Source organism: Plasmodium gonderi (assembly GCF_002157705.1).
Source record: "Plasmodium gonderi DNA, contig: Chr11, whole genome shotgun sequence".
Lineage (NCBI taxonomy): Eukaryota > Apicomplexa > Aconoidasida > Haemosporida > Plasmodiidae > Plasmodium > Plasmodium gonderi.
Window position 1 is genome coordinate 1,049 of NW_021628936.1, and position 19,926 is coordinate 20,974.

At 24.4% G+C, this 19,926-nt stretch overlaps 4 protein-coding genes across 4 annotated transcripts; all 4 read left to right on the forward strand.

Moving 5' to 3' along the window:
• Positions 1-221: 221 nt before the first annotated feature.
• On the forward strand, positions 222-1,625 carry PGO_110000 (Plasmodium exported protein, unknown function; the record flags this gene model as incomplete). The annotated part of the gene is made up of 1 exon (XM_028688344.1): positions 222-1,625. One exon carries the CDS (start codon positions 222-224, stop codon positions 1,623-1,625), a length of 1,404 nt encoding a protein of 467 aa, XP_028544145.1.
• A 4,245-nt stretch (positions 1,626-5,870) lies between these two features.
• PGO_110010 (Plasmodium exported protein, unknown function) lies at positions 5,871-8,021 on the forward strand (the record flags this gene model as incomplete). Its single annotated transcript, XM_028688345.1, has 2 exons — positions 5,871-7,016; positions 7,236-8,021. 2 exons carry the CDS (start codon positions 5,871-5,873, stop codon positions 8,019-8,021), a joined length of 1,932 nt encoding a protein of 643 aa, XP_028544146.1.
• Positions 8,022-12,767: 4,746 nt separating this feature from the next.
• Positions 12,768-13,749, forward strand: PGO_110020 (Plasmodium exported protein, unknown function; the record flags this gene model as incomplete). The annotated part of the gene is made up of 2 exons (XM_028688346.1): positions 12,768-12,938; positions 13,111-13,749. 2 exons carry the CDS (start codon positions 12,768-12,770, stop codon positions 13,747-13,749), a joined length of 810 nt encoding a protein of 269 aa, XP_028544147.1.
• A 5,165-nt stretch (positions 13,750-18,914) lies between these two features.
• Positions 18,915-19,723, forward strand: PGO_110030 (Plasmodium exported protein, unknown function; the record flags this gene model as incomplete). Its single annotated transcript, XM_028688347.1, has 2 exons — positions 18,915-18,937; positions 19,129-19,723. 2 exons carry the CDS (start codon positions 18,915-18,917, stop codon positions 19,721-19,723), a joined length of 618 nt encoding a protein of 205 aa, XP_028544148.1.
• Between the last annotated feature and the right edge of the window lie 203 nt (positions 19,724-19,926).

The window sequence follows — 19,926 nt, forward strand, 5'->3', positions numbered from 1 at the left end:
GTATGAAAATTTTGTGAACTGTGTTTTCTATGTAATCCCTCCATGTGTTTTAAATTTATTCTAATGTTTTTTCTTATTAATTATTATAGAATCATTTGGGGGAAGCAAGGAATAGCAAAGTGAACAGGAAGAATGCATTGGGTACACGTTGCAGTAGAGTATTAAAGGTAGATGGAGAAACACGTGCAGCACGTAACCGTGAATATTTAAGAGACCGAAGTATGGAATATAGGGATGAAGAAGAAGAAAATGGTCATATTGGAGATGCAGTAAAAACAATGTTAGACAATGAGGGATTTCTAAAAAATTTTAATAAATTAATGACTAATGACAAATTTACAAAGCAACTTGACGTACTAATGGATGATGAAAATTTTCAAAAGCAAATTGATGTATTTATGGGTGATGAAAAATTTCAAAAACAGTTTTCTTCTCTAGCACAAGGTACAAATGTAAAGAAAAATTCAGAAAACTTTCCGAGAAATAGGAATCCAGATTATACAGACGACGATACCAATAATTATAGGAAACGTTCAGATTATAGGGATGAAGAAATGCATGATCGTAGATATCGTGATGAGCGCGACGATCGTATGTATCAGAAACATCAAAATAATAAAAAGTACTATAATGAAGATTATGAAGATAATGAAAATTATGATGATTATGAAGACAACCATTATGAAATACGTTCAAATAATAGACCTCCATACGACAGAAATCCAGATAAATCATCAAATAGACCTCCATACGACAGAAATCCAGATAAATCATCAAATAGACCTCCATACGACAGAAAACCAGATAAATCATCAAATAGATATCCAGACCACAACGATTATCAAGGACCATCAAATAAGTATCCAAATGGCATGTATTTTGAAAAATCACAGGACCAAATGAATTTTGGTGGAGATGCAAAAAAATTTAACAATTCATTACAGAACAATGATAATCGTGGAAGAGGAAATGGTCCAAAATATTATGATGATGAAAATGATGAGAGACAATTTCACTCACCAAAACGTGGTGATGATCCTTATGGTAAAAATTTTGATCAACAAAAATTTGATAATCAAGGTAGACATTTTGATAAACAGAAATTTGATAATTACAACAAACAAGGTGGTCCCAACAGAATTAGTAATCAAGGTAAAAAGGAACCCATGGATGAAAAAAAAAATGTAGTTAGCAGTGGTGCTTCAAAGAAACCTAAAGGAAAAGTAGCAAAAATGGCGCACGCATTTAAAAATTTTGTAAAAAAATCAGATGCAATGTATGAAACTGAGTTGTTACATGTATTGATGAAGATCCGTGAAAGTCAGGAAGCAGGTGGAAAGCCTCTTGGATTGAAAGTAAAAGTATCTAACAAGATAACAACTTTCTCACCTGTTCTAGCAATTTCTGTTTTTTTTTTATTATTTGCTATTTTTCAAAACACGGGTGGTCTTATCGTATCCTCAATAACCCTTGTTTTAGCTGGAATATATGTCTATTACAAATACAACAAATGTAAACGTATGTGTAAAGTGTATGGAAAATCGAACGATCTTCATAAATTTTTAGAATATGAAAATCCTGAACTAGTTCCATATAAACCCACAACTCCTCCCCAAAGGAAATAATTTAAGTGAATAAACCAAGTATTTTATATCTAGGAGCAAACTTTTTTATATATTCTAAATATATATATATGTGTGTGTTAAAGTTATCTCTTTCATCTCGTTATATTAAAAAATGCTTTTAAATGTAGTTTTCCTTGTCACCTATTAAAAATAAATTATTTTTATTTTCTTTTTTTTTAATATTTACATAGAGTTTTAATTGTGTGTAAAAGTTTATATATAAACCTATTCTTCCTTTTATTTTTATAATCATTTTTTTTATTTTATTTTTTTAATGTAAATATTATGGCGTATATTTTTCTTCTTATATTTGTTTAGGTACTATAGGTATAATATACAATTTATGATATCTTTTTTATTTTATCTATGAAAGCATAATCATATATTATTATATATAATTTCATTTTTTTATTTAATGTAATTTTTTTATTCATATTTTTGTAAATTACATTTAAGGAAGCATATGCTAGTTATTAAAACATAATATGTATAGATATTATTAGTTTTGTTAATTATAATATAATTAAACAACTATTTTCCCAGTTAAAATTAAATATATGTATTTTTTTTTTTTTTTTTTTTCCTAATTTCGTTTTGATTATACAATAAATTATAAGTTTATAAGAATTAATTAATTTATTTTCTATTTATTTTATTGCTTATATTTTGTTCACTATTAATATAAGAGAAATTCTAAAAAACATTTTTACGCAAAATGCACTATTTTCTTATGTGAAATATCTTTAAGAGCAACCGTAAAATATGTTTTATTTATACTAGTGTTGTAAATGTCCACGTTTTTCTAGGCCCAAATGATAGTTGTTGCATATTTATATGGAAATAATGTATTATACATCATAAAAGCATATTTATATATTTTTTTTTTTTTTTTACTTCAGTGTATTAGAGCATCCATACTAAATGAATTGCACAAACATTGATAGTTTTACAAACTTTCCAGATATTTTACCAAAGGAAAAAAAATACACATATGTGAAAAAAAATTAAGCAAAATATATTTTATAGCAAAGACCATCCATATATACATCCCCTTGTATACTATATGTATAATTTATTTATTAATTTCTAAAGAGTTTCTATAAATTTTTCCCTTATTTTGTATACAAAACATTTATCAGGCTCTTTTTTATGTAGAATTATCTAACAATCATATTTTCAATTTAATACTATAAAAAAAAAAGAAAAAAGAAAAACTAAAAGTCTATACAAATACACATAATATATAACACATACGTTACAATAATAACACTTTATTGTAAGAAGAAAGCAAATTTTCTGCACAATATCCATGTTCTTAGATTAATGCTTTATTTTACATTATTACATAAAAAAAAAGAATGGTAATAAAAAGAAGAAAAGTACCACAATTAGTAGCATTGTTAAAAGTGAATACCATAATCACGAACCAACTTTGATGTATTAGAGAAGAAAAAGAGAAAAAAAAAATTATACTTGGTAATTGTGTAATTTCACTATATAAATATGAGCACAAAATGAGTTAGCAAAGTAATGTGTGCAAATATGATGTGGCAACGTTTTAACCACATAAGTAAATCGTTATTGTAGATCTACGCCAAGGTTAAAAATTATACCTTTCAGTGTGCGTCTACTAAAAATAAGAAAAATCATCATTATATTTTCATAATATCCATTATATATCACCTTTCCATCAACCATAATGCATTGCTTTCCCCTATTCATATAATTATAAACATATCATAAAAGATTAAAATTGCCACACAACATGAAACTATTTTTAAACTGATTATTTTTTATAAAAATGATACAATATATTTCATTTAGACGAAAATGAATTAAATTCTTCTTCTTTTTTTTTTTTTCCCTCCATCCCTTTATTTTAATCATATGCTATACAAAAATATATTATATTCGTTGCATCTCTTTAACTATAATTAATTTTGTACAACATGATAAATTTTTTTTACATTATTACATTATTACGTATTATGCCATAAAATGAAGTTAATACAGTGCTAAGGGGTTATAATACTTATAATATGAAATATTTTAAAACATATAATCATAAAATAAGTGTAGACCTGAATATTATTTGTTATGGTCTTATTTATTTAAGCATTATTAGACTTATACGTTCATGCATGTTTTCTACATAGTTATGTTCTATGTTATATGCCTGTTTGTACCTCTCTACCTCATTAGAACTTAAATTTTATTTTTTAGGGACGATTTAAGAAAATTCAGGATTTATTTTTACATGTTAATAATATAATAAAAATTCCTTACATAATCCCCCCCCCCCTTCTTCCCATCTGTTTTCTGACTCATGAATAATCGTTCTTAATATGAGTTTTTTTCCCCATAGGATATATCCTACTATTTAAATTTATTCAAACGTTTCACTCAACCGCATAAAAAAATATAGATATATGTAAATTATAAACATAAAAAATATTGTAAGAACAAACCTATTATATGTTCTTAATGTAATACTAATTTGAACGGTTGGACGTTTTCTAAAAATCCGTTCTTACAAAAGGAAGACATTAAAATAATATATTTTTCCTTTATTTATTTTATTTTTTTTTTAATTTATGATTTAATTATTTTTAAGGGGATAATTATTAAATAATATAAAAATGATAATATATATTTTTTGACAACGGTATATATAAAAAAAATAAATCAAAGCAAGTCCACTTTTTTTTTTTTCATCATTTTTTTGTTGCCCACAATGATTGACAAATAAATCTTGAATTTCTAATTTTTGCATGCTAATGTACATTCTCCTCTTTAAATTGTTTTTACTTAATTTTGTTATTATTCGTATTTTTTTTTTTTTTTTTTTTTATTAATGCCCCAATATCCTATTGAGAAGATATTTAAAAATTACAAGTTTCTTTTTGTTATTTTAATTATACAACAGAAATAATGTTGTTTAACAATGTCGTCGCAAAAAATACAATAATACAGCAAGTGCATTTATCTCCTTGGGAAATTATATAATAAAATATCATGGAAAAAAAAAAAAAAAGGGATGTACTCCTTTTTTTTGACAAAAATTAAAAATAAAAATGTATAATTATCATACCTAAATAAACAAGGGATGGAATATATTTTCCTATAAAAAGGGCGAAATCCCAGTTATTTTTCAATATTTTTTAATTTTATATATATATATATATATATATATATATATATATATATATATATATATATATATATGTATAATATATATAAATTCGTGCGTAATTATGTTTTAAAAGCTAATTATAATAAATGCATGAAATTCCTAGTTTATTTTTTATTACCCCTAATATTTCATATGTATCATAGCATTTATCATTATTTGTAAGGAAAATTTTGATTTAATAGAATATTAATTATATAATAACGCACTTGTAGATTCTGCCTAAAAATATAATTTGTTATAAAAATATTTATATATATACAATATCTATTTAGAAAGCTTTCTTCATAAATACAAATAATTATCCCACATATTATTAAAAAAAAAATATATGTATTATATACATTTATATAAGGATATAAAATCTTTAATGGTGGTCACTCCAATTATGAAATGTTTCAGATAGAATAAATACAAAAAAGCAACATTTATTCTAAGAAAACTATATCCGTATTATTATATACATTTATATATTTTTTTTAAACTGTTTATTTTTTACGAACAACGCATTATGATTTTTTAAAGTGATTCATTTCATACAATTTATTGAAACAGATATTGTTTGACAAAGGAAAAAAAAAAAAAAAAAAAAAAAAGTTTATACAAATTACCTATATATTTTTTTCAATAGAAAATAATTCCAGCAAAAATATAAAATTATTTTTATCCCATAATTTTATGTTCGAATAAAAGAGAAATGCTACAAGATATAATAATCATGCTAAACATTTAATTATGCCTAATCATTATTTATACAAAACCTATATCTTAGTATAAAATGCTTTTATTCTAATATAATATAAATTTTTATTTAATTTTTTTTCTTCCTTTTTTTTATTAATTATTTATATATATTATCCCACCGTTCTTATATTATTTTAATTTTTTTTTTTTTTTTTACGGCTTACAACAAGGGTAATTATAAATGTGAATAATTTTGGAACTTTACGCTGGTGTTCATTTTATAAGAGTTGTTTTCAAATTTGCACAAGTTAGTAGCACTTTTTTATTTTGAAAAAAAAAAGTGTATTTTTTTATGTTAATGAACCCAAAATATGGACGTAGACAATAGTACATTGGATGGAAGTTTAGCAGATAATAATTTTGGTGATGCTATTCTGGATGAAGCACAAATTGGTAAGGATATTTTTAATGCTGATGCACTAGACGGTGGGGACACAGTACTACAGTTTGATGGACTAGACACAGATGCAGCAGATTTTAATGCTCTAGAAAATGATGCAATGTACAATAATGAATTAGAAAACGGTATATTTGAAGATGTCCCTCTAGATGCAGATGCAGGAATTCTTGATGCACCAGAAACGGAGACATTCTTTAATGATGGATTAGAAAGCGATATGTTAGATAATCCTATGCCGACTGATGATATGGTATTAGATCCAACACTGGAGGAAGGAATTTTATCACAGGAATATGTTGACGATGGCATGATGAACCAAGGCATTGGGGAAGAGGGTATGTTACACGTAGACGAAAATTTTATAGATCGTGAAATACCAAACCAGGATTTTATGAATGAGGAAATCTTAGGTGAAGAAGTCATGGATCATGAAATGCTAGGTGATCAACCCTTAGATGATGGAATGCTAGGCGATCAACCCTTAGATGATGCAATGCTAGGCGATCAACCCTTAGATGATGCAATGCTAGGAGGAGAAATGCAAGTTGATGAAATCCAAGCAAATGAAATGCCAACTGAGGGAACAATAGATGGTGAATATGGGGCTGGTGAAATACCAGAAGACACATACGTAGCTGAACCAATTGAACCTGAAGAAATTGTAGATGCTCATTTGGAAGATATGAATGTGGAGAGTGTGGACCCAGAAACCAGCGACTATGGAGAGAACTATAATTTGGACGATGGTGTGGTAAATACAGAAACCTTAGAAAGTGCTGAAATGGATAACAGCAATGTTGTTGATGACAGTAGTAGTAGTGTACCTAGTACTAGTAGTGCATTAAGTGATAATGTACTAAGCAGAAGTGCATTCAGTAGAGATATACTAGATAGAGATTTTCTTGCTAAATTTGAAGATAACAATTTTTTTCAGAAATTAAAATCAAATTATATGAACATCTTCACACCCAGGGGTCTTATAACATTACTTCTTTCTATTTTAAGTATTGTCTTATTTACCATAACATGCGCACATTTTTTAAAGCAACTTACAACGGTAAGCTTAAATTTATATGCAAAAAATTAGGTTTAAAAAAAAAAAAAAAAATATAACTTTTTTTTTTTTTTCTTTAAATATACATGTTCTGTTCATATAAAGAAATATTTCCATCTTAAGAATTCTTTTATTGTTTTTTATTAATAATTTTTTTATTTCAAATTTTTTAATACATATATTTTTTATATCCTCTTTTTTTTTTTTTTTTTTTATTTTTAGAGCAGACAAAGTGTCGCAGTTAAAGAGGCACCATTTAACAAGGTAACCGATTTTTATAGCAACACTCCAGAGGGAATGGAAAGATGGAAACAAAATGAATGGAAAATATGGAAACAGAAATTAGATATCAACTGGTATGAGTTTAACGAGGCTGTAGAAAATGACAAACAAAAATGGCTCGCAAAAAAAGACAAAGAGTGGGAAGATTGGTTAAAATATATGGAAAAAAAATGGATGCATTATAATGAAAATATGGATACAGAATATAATTCAGATCTTTTTGAAAAATCTGCAGTGTGGGATGACGAACAATGGGAAGATTGGATAAGAACTGAAGGAGAACAATTCATGGAATTAGATTGGAGAAAATGGATGTATGAAAATAAATTCGTTATAGATGATTGGGCTACGAATGAATGGGCCAAATGGAAAAAAGAGAAAATCACATCGTGGCTACTAACGGACTGGAAAATTAATGAACAAAAATATTGGGAAGAGTGGGAAAGTAAGACGTGGCAAAAATGGATATTCTTAGATGACAGAGAAAATTGGAATAAATGGAAAGAAAGAATACAAAGAGAGTGGGAAGAGTGGGTAAACTGGGTGCAGGAGAAGGATGATATATTTTTAAATAATAAACGTAATGACTGGGCAAAATGGAATAATGATAGACGAGAATTGTTTAATGAATGGATGCAAAATTTTATTGAAGACTGGATAAATAAGAAACAATGGAAAGTGTGGAACACAGAACGATATAATTCACGTAAAAAAAACAAATCTTAACAGTAACACATGAAAGCTGGTTCTTAAAATTATTATGAATTAATTTGTGCATTATATATATATATATATATATATATATTTCACATTCAAATTATGAATCCCCTAATATCATTAACCAATGAAACTGTGAAAAAAATAAATAAATGAAATGTATGGTAAAAAAAAAAATAAATAAATAATAAAATGCAAATTTTTCAAAGGCTATATGTCACACAATTTGTAATATTGTTTTAACGAATATCTTAACTTCCATTTCAAATAAGATTTGTATATATTTCATAAGGATCAGACTTATGTAGTCTCAAATTTGTTTACCAGAAAAAAATGTAAATAACATAAATAAAAGTGTGAATTTGTAAAAATTATTAAAAGTGTTGTGTCTTTTAAAAATTAATTAGTTCCCCTCAAAATTGTGTGTATTTACATATGTATGTTATATATATGTGTATATGTATACCAATATAATTTGATATACTGCACTATTTTTTCATATGTTAATTTTTTAATGATGGAAAAGTGGTGTCGTATTTCCTACGTTTTTTAAATAGCAATCCATATATTTGACACTGTGTTCACTATTTAAATATGTGTTATATATATGCATGTATATTTAAATATGTTATATTTCTAATTTGTATTCATAAATAGTTTTTTATTTTATAGTTGTAATATATATGTATAACTATTTACTTAAAAAAATCCTAATGTTTTTTTTCATTGTCCATTTTTGATTTTTATTATTCACTCATTTTTCCCGTTTACTTTTTTTTTTTTTTTTTTTTTTTTTTAACATTTAAAATTTTTGCTATGGAAAGTAATCCAAGTACGATTTTTATTAATAAATATAATTACCTTATAAAAAATAATTTTATGCAATTGTTAGTTATAACAACATGGTTGTTATATAAAGTATCATTTTATAAATACTGTTTTTATTTCATTAGCTCTGCTAATAGCAGCCATATAAAAAAATATCATTGAATTTATAGATACATTAACTAGTTCTTATTCTTTTAATTTATCCCTCAACGGGTCTTAATATTATAACACAAAATATTACCACTATTTTAATACCAATAAATTTTAAAATATAAAAGTAAATTTATTATTCCTTTATATATGAATGTTGTAAAGATATTACCAATTTGTGCATATGTAATAAGTGTATTTATTATACTATTTTACTCCTTTCATCTCAATACCTTTTTTCTTCACCAGTACTGCTTTCTATTACTTTTCCCTTTTTTCTATATCACATATCGTGCTATTTTACCCAAAATGTCTTTGATGTTTATATTTATTATTCACAATTTTGTCTACAGTAAGAAAAATTATGAGAAAAATTGTTCCAATTCATAGATCTTCATATGTTAACAAAATTTTAACTCTTTTTAACAAAAAATTGTGTAAAAAAAAATATCAAAAGGGGAAAGAAAATTCCTTTTCATTTTAAACACGCACATGTATAAGTACAATAGGTTAGTTATATTTGTGCAACTTCACAAAAAGACGCAAACAAAATGTTGGGGAAAGAGACAACAGAAATTAGGAATTTTCCTTATATGTATAAAAATTAAAGAAAAAGAGTGAAAATATAAATATTGACTCGGAAATGTAAAATTATATTTTTTAAAAAAAGTTTAGTGTTAAACACACCCAAAAAAAAAGAATAGATGAAAAAAAAAAAAGGGCAACGAACTAAAAGTTAAGAACTGTAAAAAAAAAAAAAAAAAAAAAAAAAAAAATATATTCTGTTAAGAATAACTCACGACACAATAAAGTATTCAGTGAAAAAATTTCAAGAGGAATAATGCCTACTCAGTAGAAACTTAAAGTTGCATTTACATGAAGCATGTGTAATATATATACCAAGTTAAACAACTATATTTAATAATATTTTTAGAATAATAACTCTATAAAAAAAAAAAAAAAAGCAGATGATAATACTTTAAAATGGATGAATTAATGAAATACAAAAAAAAATGTTTCAATATATCTTTTTCTTCTGATAAATGATAAAAGTAAAAGAGAGATATACACATTTTTTATATAATGAATAAATAACCTCATTTGAATAAATCCTTTTAAAATAAGTGAAGAAATGCGAAATTAGCACGAAAACGAAACAAAAAAGATTAATCTATTTACATCCTATAAACCTTTGATTTGTACTAATATTGTAATTGCACAGTTTTAAGAGAAAATAAAGACCTACGTACAATTACTATGTAAAATACAAAAAGTATATCATTACCCACACATAATCCTCATGCTTAATCTCACTAATTTTATGACGTTTTTATTACTCATATAAATTTTTTCTCATACAAACAGATTATTTATGTAAAAATATAAAAAAAATGAAAAAATACTATTAACACATTTTCTTGCATCAAAAAAAAGGAAAAATTAATATTTATTATATCGATTTATGGGTTTCCAAAAAAAGAAATTTTTATTGTCAATTATTCTGCATCCTAATTGTACATACAAATAGACATTTATTTATTACTTCTTTGTCCTAATATTCATTATAAACATGTGAATATTAAATTGTGTTAAAAAAAAAAAAAAAATAACCACATATAATTTTCTTTGCACTTTATGTAAATTTCCTCTTTTCTTTCTCCTTTTAAAAAAAAATTTTCCAGCTATCATATTATCTTATTCAGAAGAAATACAACATTGCATTATTATTTCATTTTAATATAACAGAAAAAAAGTGCTTATTTTAATCCCTTTATACACTTGGCCAATTCTACAAATGTTGCTCTTTTAGTATTCTCTACCTTTATAGAGTAAAAAGAAAAAAGTTCATTCCATTTTCTAATTTAATGAGAGCTCCAATGATGTCATACATTCTACCATTTAATGCCATTTGTTTGCGCGTATTATTTGAAAACACACTCATTTTTTGAAATGTTAAATCTTAATGATTTTTAAATATGAATTAGTGCCAAATATTTTTTCACCTATAGAATTATTTCGTATCTAAACATAAGTATTAAAGACTTATGCTATATTATTGTAATATTGTAAAACATGTGTTAGTGCATTACTCTTGTAAAAATGGACCTTACACTTTTCTTAAAAACTGTGCACTAATATATGTGTGCTGGTTTTAACATTGATTTTTTTACCACTCATTTAGATTGTATGAAACTATAATTATTCCCTTGTTTTCTCTAAAATTTTAATTGTTGTAATAGCAATATAAATTATTATGTTAAAGAATTGCTTTTCTTAGATGACACGCGTTCTTGTTTTATTTTTGTATTTAATTTGCTTTATTCGTGTTAAACATACATATACATATATATGTAGATGTACGAGTAGATATAGGTGGAAAGGCATAAATGCACGTTTTAAATTTTTTCCATATTAATTTGCTTGTACTGCACTCTTTTTTTATCACATTTGAAGACCTTTGTACATTTATTAATTTCGTTTTAAATGAAAAATTGTGTTCTATATAATTTTTTTTTTTTTTTTTTTTTTTTTGTGTTTCACATAATTATCATTATACATAAATTATCCCCTCTGAACTTCGTAAAAATTTGTTACATAAAAAAATTTTGAAGAAATAGAGGTTTTAATGATAAAATATTTTTCTTTCAACTTTTATTCATTTAACATATTATGACACACATTATATTTTCCTTTTATAATTTTTAATAAATTATCATTCATGTGATTTTTATTGTGTAAGCGAGTATTCTATTTGTGTCTGCATATGTGTATATATGCGTATATTATATATATGTTTGTATATATGTGAAAATGTTACTTTATGTTTTATGTCTCTTCGTGAATTTCATTTCCTTCCATGCAATAATTTATTTTTACACACCTATACGCATGGGGAATATTATTATTACGTGTTACACTTATATCTTTTTTTTTTTTTTTTTTTTGCTAGATTTGTGGATTGTATAAAATTAACACATGTAAAAACATATAAATATATGTACATATTTCTTATAATAAAATTCCTACTATTTTTTTTAGCCACTCCTTGACATTGTAACTATATTATTTTAACCTAAAAAAGAATTAAGTTTGAATCATACTATGCCCTTCGACAATTCTTTTCTAATCTTTTTATTGTTATTTTTTAAATAGATAATAAATTCAATATGTAATCCATATTTTTTTAATATTCTCAGGCTCTTGTATATTTTTATATATATTTGATTTGTATAACACTTTTAAACCATTTTTCATAAATTATAAATCCTGAAATTCCTAAGTTATAACACTTAAAATGCCATTTTATATTTACACATAAGCATTCGTATACTTTAGAATTATTTTTCTTCACCCTACTTTAGTTTATTATTCATAATAATTTAAAAACAATGATAATAAGTTTTCTAACAATGTGATAACAGTTCTTTAATCTATTTTTTTTTTTTTTTTTAATTTTTTCATTTAAAAAGTTATAAAAATAATAAAAGAATTTATTAATTCTAGTACTATTCTTCTCTTTTTGCATTACTCTAGTGTATCTCCCATTCTAACGAATTATAACTCTGTAAAATAAAAATTTTATGATTTTTGATAAAAACATAAAATCCAGTATGATGTATTATTAAGTGTATTTTATTTTATTTTTTCTTTTTTATTGTTATACACTAAAATTTTGATATAGTGTTTTATTTGTACTCTCAAAAATTTTAACTAGGTTTTGCTTGTATTTTAATCAAATTCATTATGATGAATAAAAAATCTAAATTAATTTACAATATGGATAATTCGTTAAACTCTAAAAATAAGAGAAAAAAAAAATATTTAATTACGGAACCTAGGGAAAATACAAAAAGAGACCCAACGAGAACCAGGATAAAGCTGCTGCATACTTATCTAAAAGTTTTCAGCTTTACCCTTTTGATATACCTATTGCATAATTTTAATTGTGTAAGATTGATAATATTTATAATATAAAAAAGAAAAGAAAATGCTTCTTTTTTTTTTTTCTATAACCTTGTAATTTCCATTTGTGAGACAAAAAATATTTCATTAAAAGGTAGAAAATAAATATGGCATATCACGAAAACAAAAACATGTTTATTGCATCTTCCTTTTTCAGGACGTGAATAATAACACTAGAGGTTATCAACACAATTCTGAAACAAGAAAAGATATTACAAATGGAAGACAATTAACTACTCATATTCATAATCATTGTGGTGAAACCCCATTATTAGGTGGTTGTGAATTAAGGAATAGTACTTCTATTAATAAATATAAACGTGAATGTGGGTGGGATTTTCCATTTGATCGATGTAGAAGTAGCTTTGGTAGAATGCACCATCACAACACACTACTTCCGAATGCTACCTGTACAACAACTGTACACACAACAAATACAAATTGTTTAAATGGAGTACCATATGGTATTGCTCCTCCATGTGGAACCCAATATAATTACACTCAAACACACCATCATCATCACACTCCATACATTGCACCACCAGTGTGCGAACCAAATTATTCTATGGCTATGGCAGTAATAGATGATACTATTCATAGTGCATTATCCGTTAACCCTGCACCTTGTGGTAGATTTGGCTTTGGTGGTTGTGGTGGATTCAGGACACGATATATAAACCCACTTTTAACGTCATTTTATAGATTGCCAATATATGCTAGAGGAGGTATATCTCTTTTATTACTCCTGATTCCAATAGCTGTTGCTTTAATCTTTATTTTTATAGTAATGGGTTAATCATACAAATCCTTAACTTTGTTATTGTGTATATAAATGAGAAAAATGAAAAAAAAAAAAAAAAAAAGTGTGTAGTACTTTATGAATCACAAGGTATGCTAAATTAGAATTGAGCATTATACTTAAACAGGATTAATATCATATAATATAATAAAATTCCCAAAAAATGAAAAACACATAAAAAATTTAATTTAAAAAATATAATATTGCATGTACCTACTTATATTTACAGAATTGATTGCTAAAACGTATATGTAATATGTAATGTTTTTAAACTTCTTATAATTTCAGTGTTTTAATCAGATTTTTTCTTAACATATGAATATTTTTGAACTTTATTTTTTTTTTTTTTTTTTTTTTTCATATGATGATATATTTTTAATTTGTTTTCTTAAGAAGTATATATTTATTTGAACATTAATCACAAATATAAAAAAAGTAAAATTAAATGTGTAAAAGTTTCACATTATTTTCTTCATATCTTATAAAATTATTCATATTACAAAAATTAGAACATTGTTATGAGAATAAATACAAAGAGGTGTGTATAAATGATTCATTTTTATCTTATTTGTATTCAATCATATGTTCATTAGGAAAAAAAAATAAAACAAACATAATCAAAAAAAATATGTAGAAGGACCCAATTAAGCATAAATGTATATGTTTTTTATCAGGACAAAATGATTCCTAGAGGAGAAGCTAAAAAATAATAATTTTTGTGTTATTTGTTAATTGAAATTTCAATATATCTATATATTTTTAAAGAATTTCTTATTTTCATTATATGGAAGGAGGGAGTAATTTCATTGATGCAATTCTATTTTTCTTCACTTGATCTACGTAGTTAAAAAAAGAAAATTTGGGGAAAGTAAAATATTTAAATACAGAATTTACAAACAAATAGGAAAATTATTTCAAAATATGAGTGTTCTTTATTTACTAAAATGTAATTTATAAAAATATTTTTATTCATACGTCTAAGGAAGAATAAATTGTGTACACTAAGGCACACTTTATATATATATATATATATATATATTAAAAAATGTAAGAACTATTAACAAAGAATAATTTATATATTTTTACTTTATTTTTTCTGAACAGGAATGTCATTTTTACAAAAATACATATATATAGAAATATGTACACCCCTTATCAATGATTAACTATAATCTTCGTGCAGAATTTTTTGTATCAATGTACTAAAAATGCTGTAATAAATTTCTTAAATGGATCTGAAACGTTACTATGATATATATTATGTCTTAATTTATCAAAAAAATAGAAATGTACGAATTAATAGAACCAATACTGAAATATGAATGAGAAAAAAATACATACGTAAATATTTTGTTACGATGCGAAATGTTTCATTACTAACTCCACATGCTATAAATATTCCTTTTACATTTTAAAATAAACTCATAAATTACTGTACCTAACCGTACACTTTTTAGTAACATTTTATTTTAAAATGTTTAAATAATAAACTAGGACATGTATTTTAATGGAACAACAAAATAAAAACTGCAAATTTAAAGTCGGGTCATCTTTTATTCTTATGCAACGGTAATATATATATATGCTTCTATGTATAAATGTATCTATGAATGAGAACAGTTTGGGGAACCTAGTATATATGACAAATACCACATAAGTATACCTTCAGTAGTAACAGCATTACATCATAGGAGCTGTCTCTTTTTCAAAAAAAAGAGTTGCAAGCATTAAGCAGCTTAATATATTTAGGGAGGCATAAATGTTTAATTTAAAAATCATTACTACGTATCACTGTATTGTATGTTTCGAATTTAAGTATTCTTATATGCTTATCTAACCATTGTAATAGTGTTATAACACAGTCGTCACTTTTGTTAATTATGCATAACTACATCAGTTGTGATAAGGATATAATAACACAAATATATATGAAATACAAAAAGTTGTAAAGCATAAAATTTTTAAAACCTAAGACATTGTACGTAAATAATTATTTATACTTATATTTATTTACCCATTAAGTAATAGTTCATACATAGTCCTAAGTATTAGTGTTATGGAAGACATACATTATGAAACAATTATGGAAAAAATTATATCTGCTTTTGTAATATCTAGTTAATTTTATGTACTATAATATAGTCCCAAAAATCACGTTTCCAGTGAAACATAAGAAAAAAAAAAAACATTAAAGTGCATATAAATTTACTCATTTTTTTTTTTTCTTTTTTTGTTAAATAATAATAAATTAATCTACTATAAATCAAGACTCAAAACGAAGCTATGTATTGTAGAACTCAAAACATTAGTATGATAGCGCATTGTTTTTGCTACGTCTCTAAACACCTATGCATGTATATTCATGCACATACAAATGAGACAACTAAAATAGTGTTTACTCCTTCCTCCCTGTAACAAAAATATATTATGATGCTTATGTATCATTTTATGTGTAATTACATTCAAGCTATAGATATAACATAGTTTATCAAAAGTTTTGTGAATATAATGCATAAAAAAAATCATAACAGACACATTTGTTATATGAATCATAAAAAAAAAAAAAAAAAAAAAAGAACAAAAATGTTAGCAAAATCTTTTGCTTCTATATGTGCAAAGGATAGCTGCAACAAATACTTCCACATTTTCCTGTAATACAGAAAGCAGGTTATTACTACTTTTGTTACGTCTCATTATTCATTAATAAGAAAAAAATAAAATTATGTGTCCTCCATAAAAGTATAAATTTTCAAAAGAAATAAACCATAAAAATGTAAGTTCTTGTGGAGGCTTTTATTTAAATCTTTATTTTAGTAGTAGTTCCTCACATATATGCCTATATAAAGAATAACAACAGGAAACTTTTTTTTCCACTTCACTAGGAAAAAAACAACATATATTTCATTCCAATGCAAAAATTAACATTTAAATAATTTTGTTCATTAATATGTCTTAGTTTATGCTTTACCAAAATAATATTGTAACCTGTCTAAATTATTAAAAATCACTGATGTGTTTTTTTTCAAACTAATTTCCTTTTATCATGACTCAAAATAAATACATTGGAATGTTCAGAATGTTAGTAAGAATGTTTTTTCAATACATTTCCGGGTTTCATTATAAATTTTATTATTAGCACATTTTACAATGGCTTATAATGTGCATCCATAAATAGTAAATTTTTTTTTTTTTTTTTTTTTTCTGGTGCGTTAAAAAAAAACGCATAACTTCTTTGGGCTCTCCACAGAATAAATAAAATAAAAGCGTTTGTATATCCACATATGGAATAGCAGAAAAAATTTCGACACTATTTTAATTTTAACTTCCATCATATGTAACTTTTTCACAAAAAAAAAGAAGAAAAAAAAATTTCTGTGCATGCTTGGAATCTCATACTTTGGTAATAAAAAGTAAGAAGAGAAAAGAAGCTCTAAAAATTAAGACTTATATATTTTTTTTCATCTTGTTTTGCTCTATTAATAATTGATTTCCCTTTTTTTACAATAAATTTAAATGATAGCCTTACGTTCTATAATCATTAAAAAGCATTTTAACTAATCTCTTTTTGTGATTTAGTTTATGTTACAAAAATGCAATTGAAAATTTTAAAATAATAAATAAAAAACATCTTTAAAATAAACAAAAAAAAAAACGATATTATTGATACAGAATTTTGAAGCATGTGAAAAAATCACATCAAAGAACAAAATAAAATGTATTTTCGAAAACCTATATATAGAAGTTAACTAATTACGATAATTTTAATGTACAAAAATTGGCTTTTACCATTTTTTTACATGGATTATAACAAAATAAAATATAGAATAACTTTTTTAAAAGAAAGAACTGCATAAATATTACCTCATTATATTTTACTTTTTAGATATAAGACAAGACAAAAAATAGTTTTAAAATTGTTCTAAAAAAGGCGTAAAAATATATAAAAACATTAAAAACATATACAATACAACTGTTTAGATTTCTTTCATCCGTTTTTGTATATCCTTTTTCATATTTTTTTTTTCTCATTTCAAAATTATAAAATGGTGTCTGCTAATTCATGTTCTTTGCAAGGAGAGCTTTCCACATAAACATAGAATCAATCATACATTATCACCTTTCGGTAAAATGTGATTAATTTATAAATGCATATGGTTCAAGAAAAAAAAAATTCAACTTTGAGAAATTGACTTGATATATATTTTAATTTGTTAAATTTTTATATTTGTATTCCTAACAATTAACTTGGAAAAAATGTAAAAAAAAAAAAAAAAGAGTAAAAAAGAATAAGAAGGTTAATAAATATTGACGTAATATTCTGAAAAACATTCTTTTTATACAACCACGATTATTACTTATTATAATGTATTTTTATTTATATGCATTTACGCGTGTTATGTGTTACTTATTTACATACAAAATAAAGTTGAAAATATAATAATTCACGTCTTAATCTTACATTTTCTACGAAATAATTTTAATAAGTTTCAAAAAGTATTACCACAATCTGTGTTTTCACCCTCTTCATAATATTACTAATAATACTTTCTTTCTTTTTTTTCAATTTGATTTAATTTTTTAATTATAAAATGTAATGGATTGGTACTTTTTTACAATTTAATTATATGACAGACTAGTCTTTTTTTTTTTCTTTTTTTTAATAGCAATTTTTAGAACAAAAAAAAAAATATATGTATTTAATTGAAACCATTCATTTTGATCATATTTACAATTTATAAATTGTATATTCTTTTTCTGACGACAGCAAAAGGTTACATATATATATAGTGAGATATATCTATATATTTATTCCAAATAAACCCGAAATAATATATTGCTCTAGTGCAACTAATTAGAATTAATTAAAATGCATAGCTTTATATACTTAACTAAATACCAAATAAAATTCTCGATATCACATATACACTGTCAGAAAAATAGAATAAAAAATTCGAATATGAGCGACTTGTTACAATATTCTAAACTTGGATTGTAAAGGCAGGAATTAAACTAATGGAATGAAAAAAAAAAAAAAAAAAAAAAAAGTTTTCATAAATTTTAGTATGCTTCTCAATAGTGAATTTTTATTGTAGTAAAAGCCGCAAGTATGAGGAGAGTTTTCGTTTTTATGAATATTGTGCTCCTGTCCCATATATTCTTGCATGATCATTCTTTCATCTGGTAAGTGATGTATAATTATTATTATTTTTTTCCTCTTTCTTATATATGGTCTCCCCATGTTCATATATATGTTTACATCATATAAATATAAATACATGTTTTTAGAATTGTTATTTTATTTTTTAATTAGTAAATGGTTAAAGACACATAATAATTACAAAATAATGTTATATAACTCACCCTTTTAATTTACAGGAGCAATAGGAAATATGATAACAATGCAAATTCAGTCCCAAATGAATTAATTCTAAGGACCGAAAGGATAATAGCTGAAAATGAGACACCAAATTTACTGGGAGATGATTTTTTTACATTTGAACATGAAAAGGATGAAAAACTCCAAAAAGATGATTCACCATACTTGAAAGTTTATAATGATATAAATGAACTAAATAAATTAAGTGTAAGTTCAACCAAATTGTGGAGAAACTTAATTCAAAATATGAAAGAAGATTATGATAAGAGAACAAATAAAATGGATGATAAATGGAAAAATTTTATGTGGAATATGATATGGGAAAAGCATTATTTACAAAATGTACATCGTCTCATTAACAAAGCTCTGCAAGACTTAAATAACCCTGTAACTAAAAAAGAAGAAATAATTAATCAGTGGTTCCAATGGACGGAAGAAGGTTTAGAAATTTACCTCAAATGTATTAACGATCTATGGAATAATGTAGTTTCAAATAAACTTGCAAAAAATATGAACAATCAACAAGCCATAAGTGACATTACAGAAGTATTAAAAAAACAGTTGCATTCTAAAGAAAATGAAAACGAAACATGAAGACAATAAATCTCCATCAAATGAATAAATTAGAATTATATAAATAATTCTCAAGAGATCAAATATAATTCACGAATCCGAAAATGTGTTATCGTTAATAATGCAAAAAAAAAAAAAAAGTAAAAATAATAAAAGACATATAAGTAACATTGCAGAGAATATATTTTTGTTTTCCCCATACATGTAACAATTTATGTATTTAT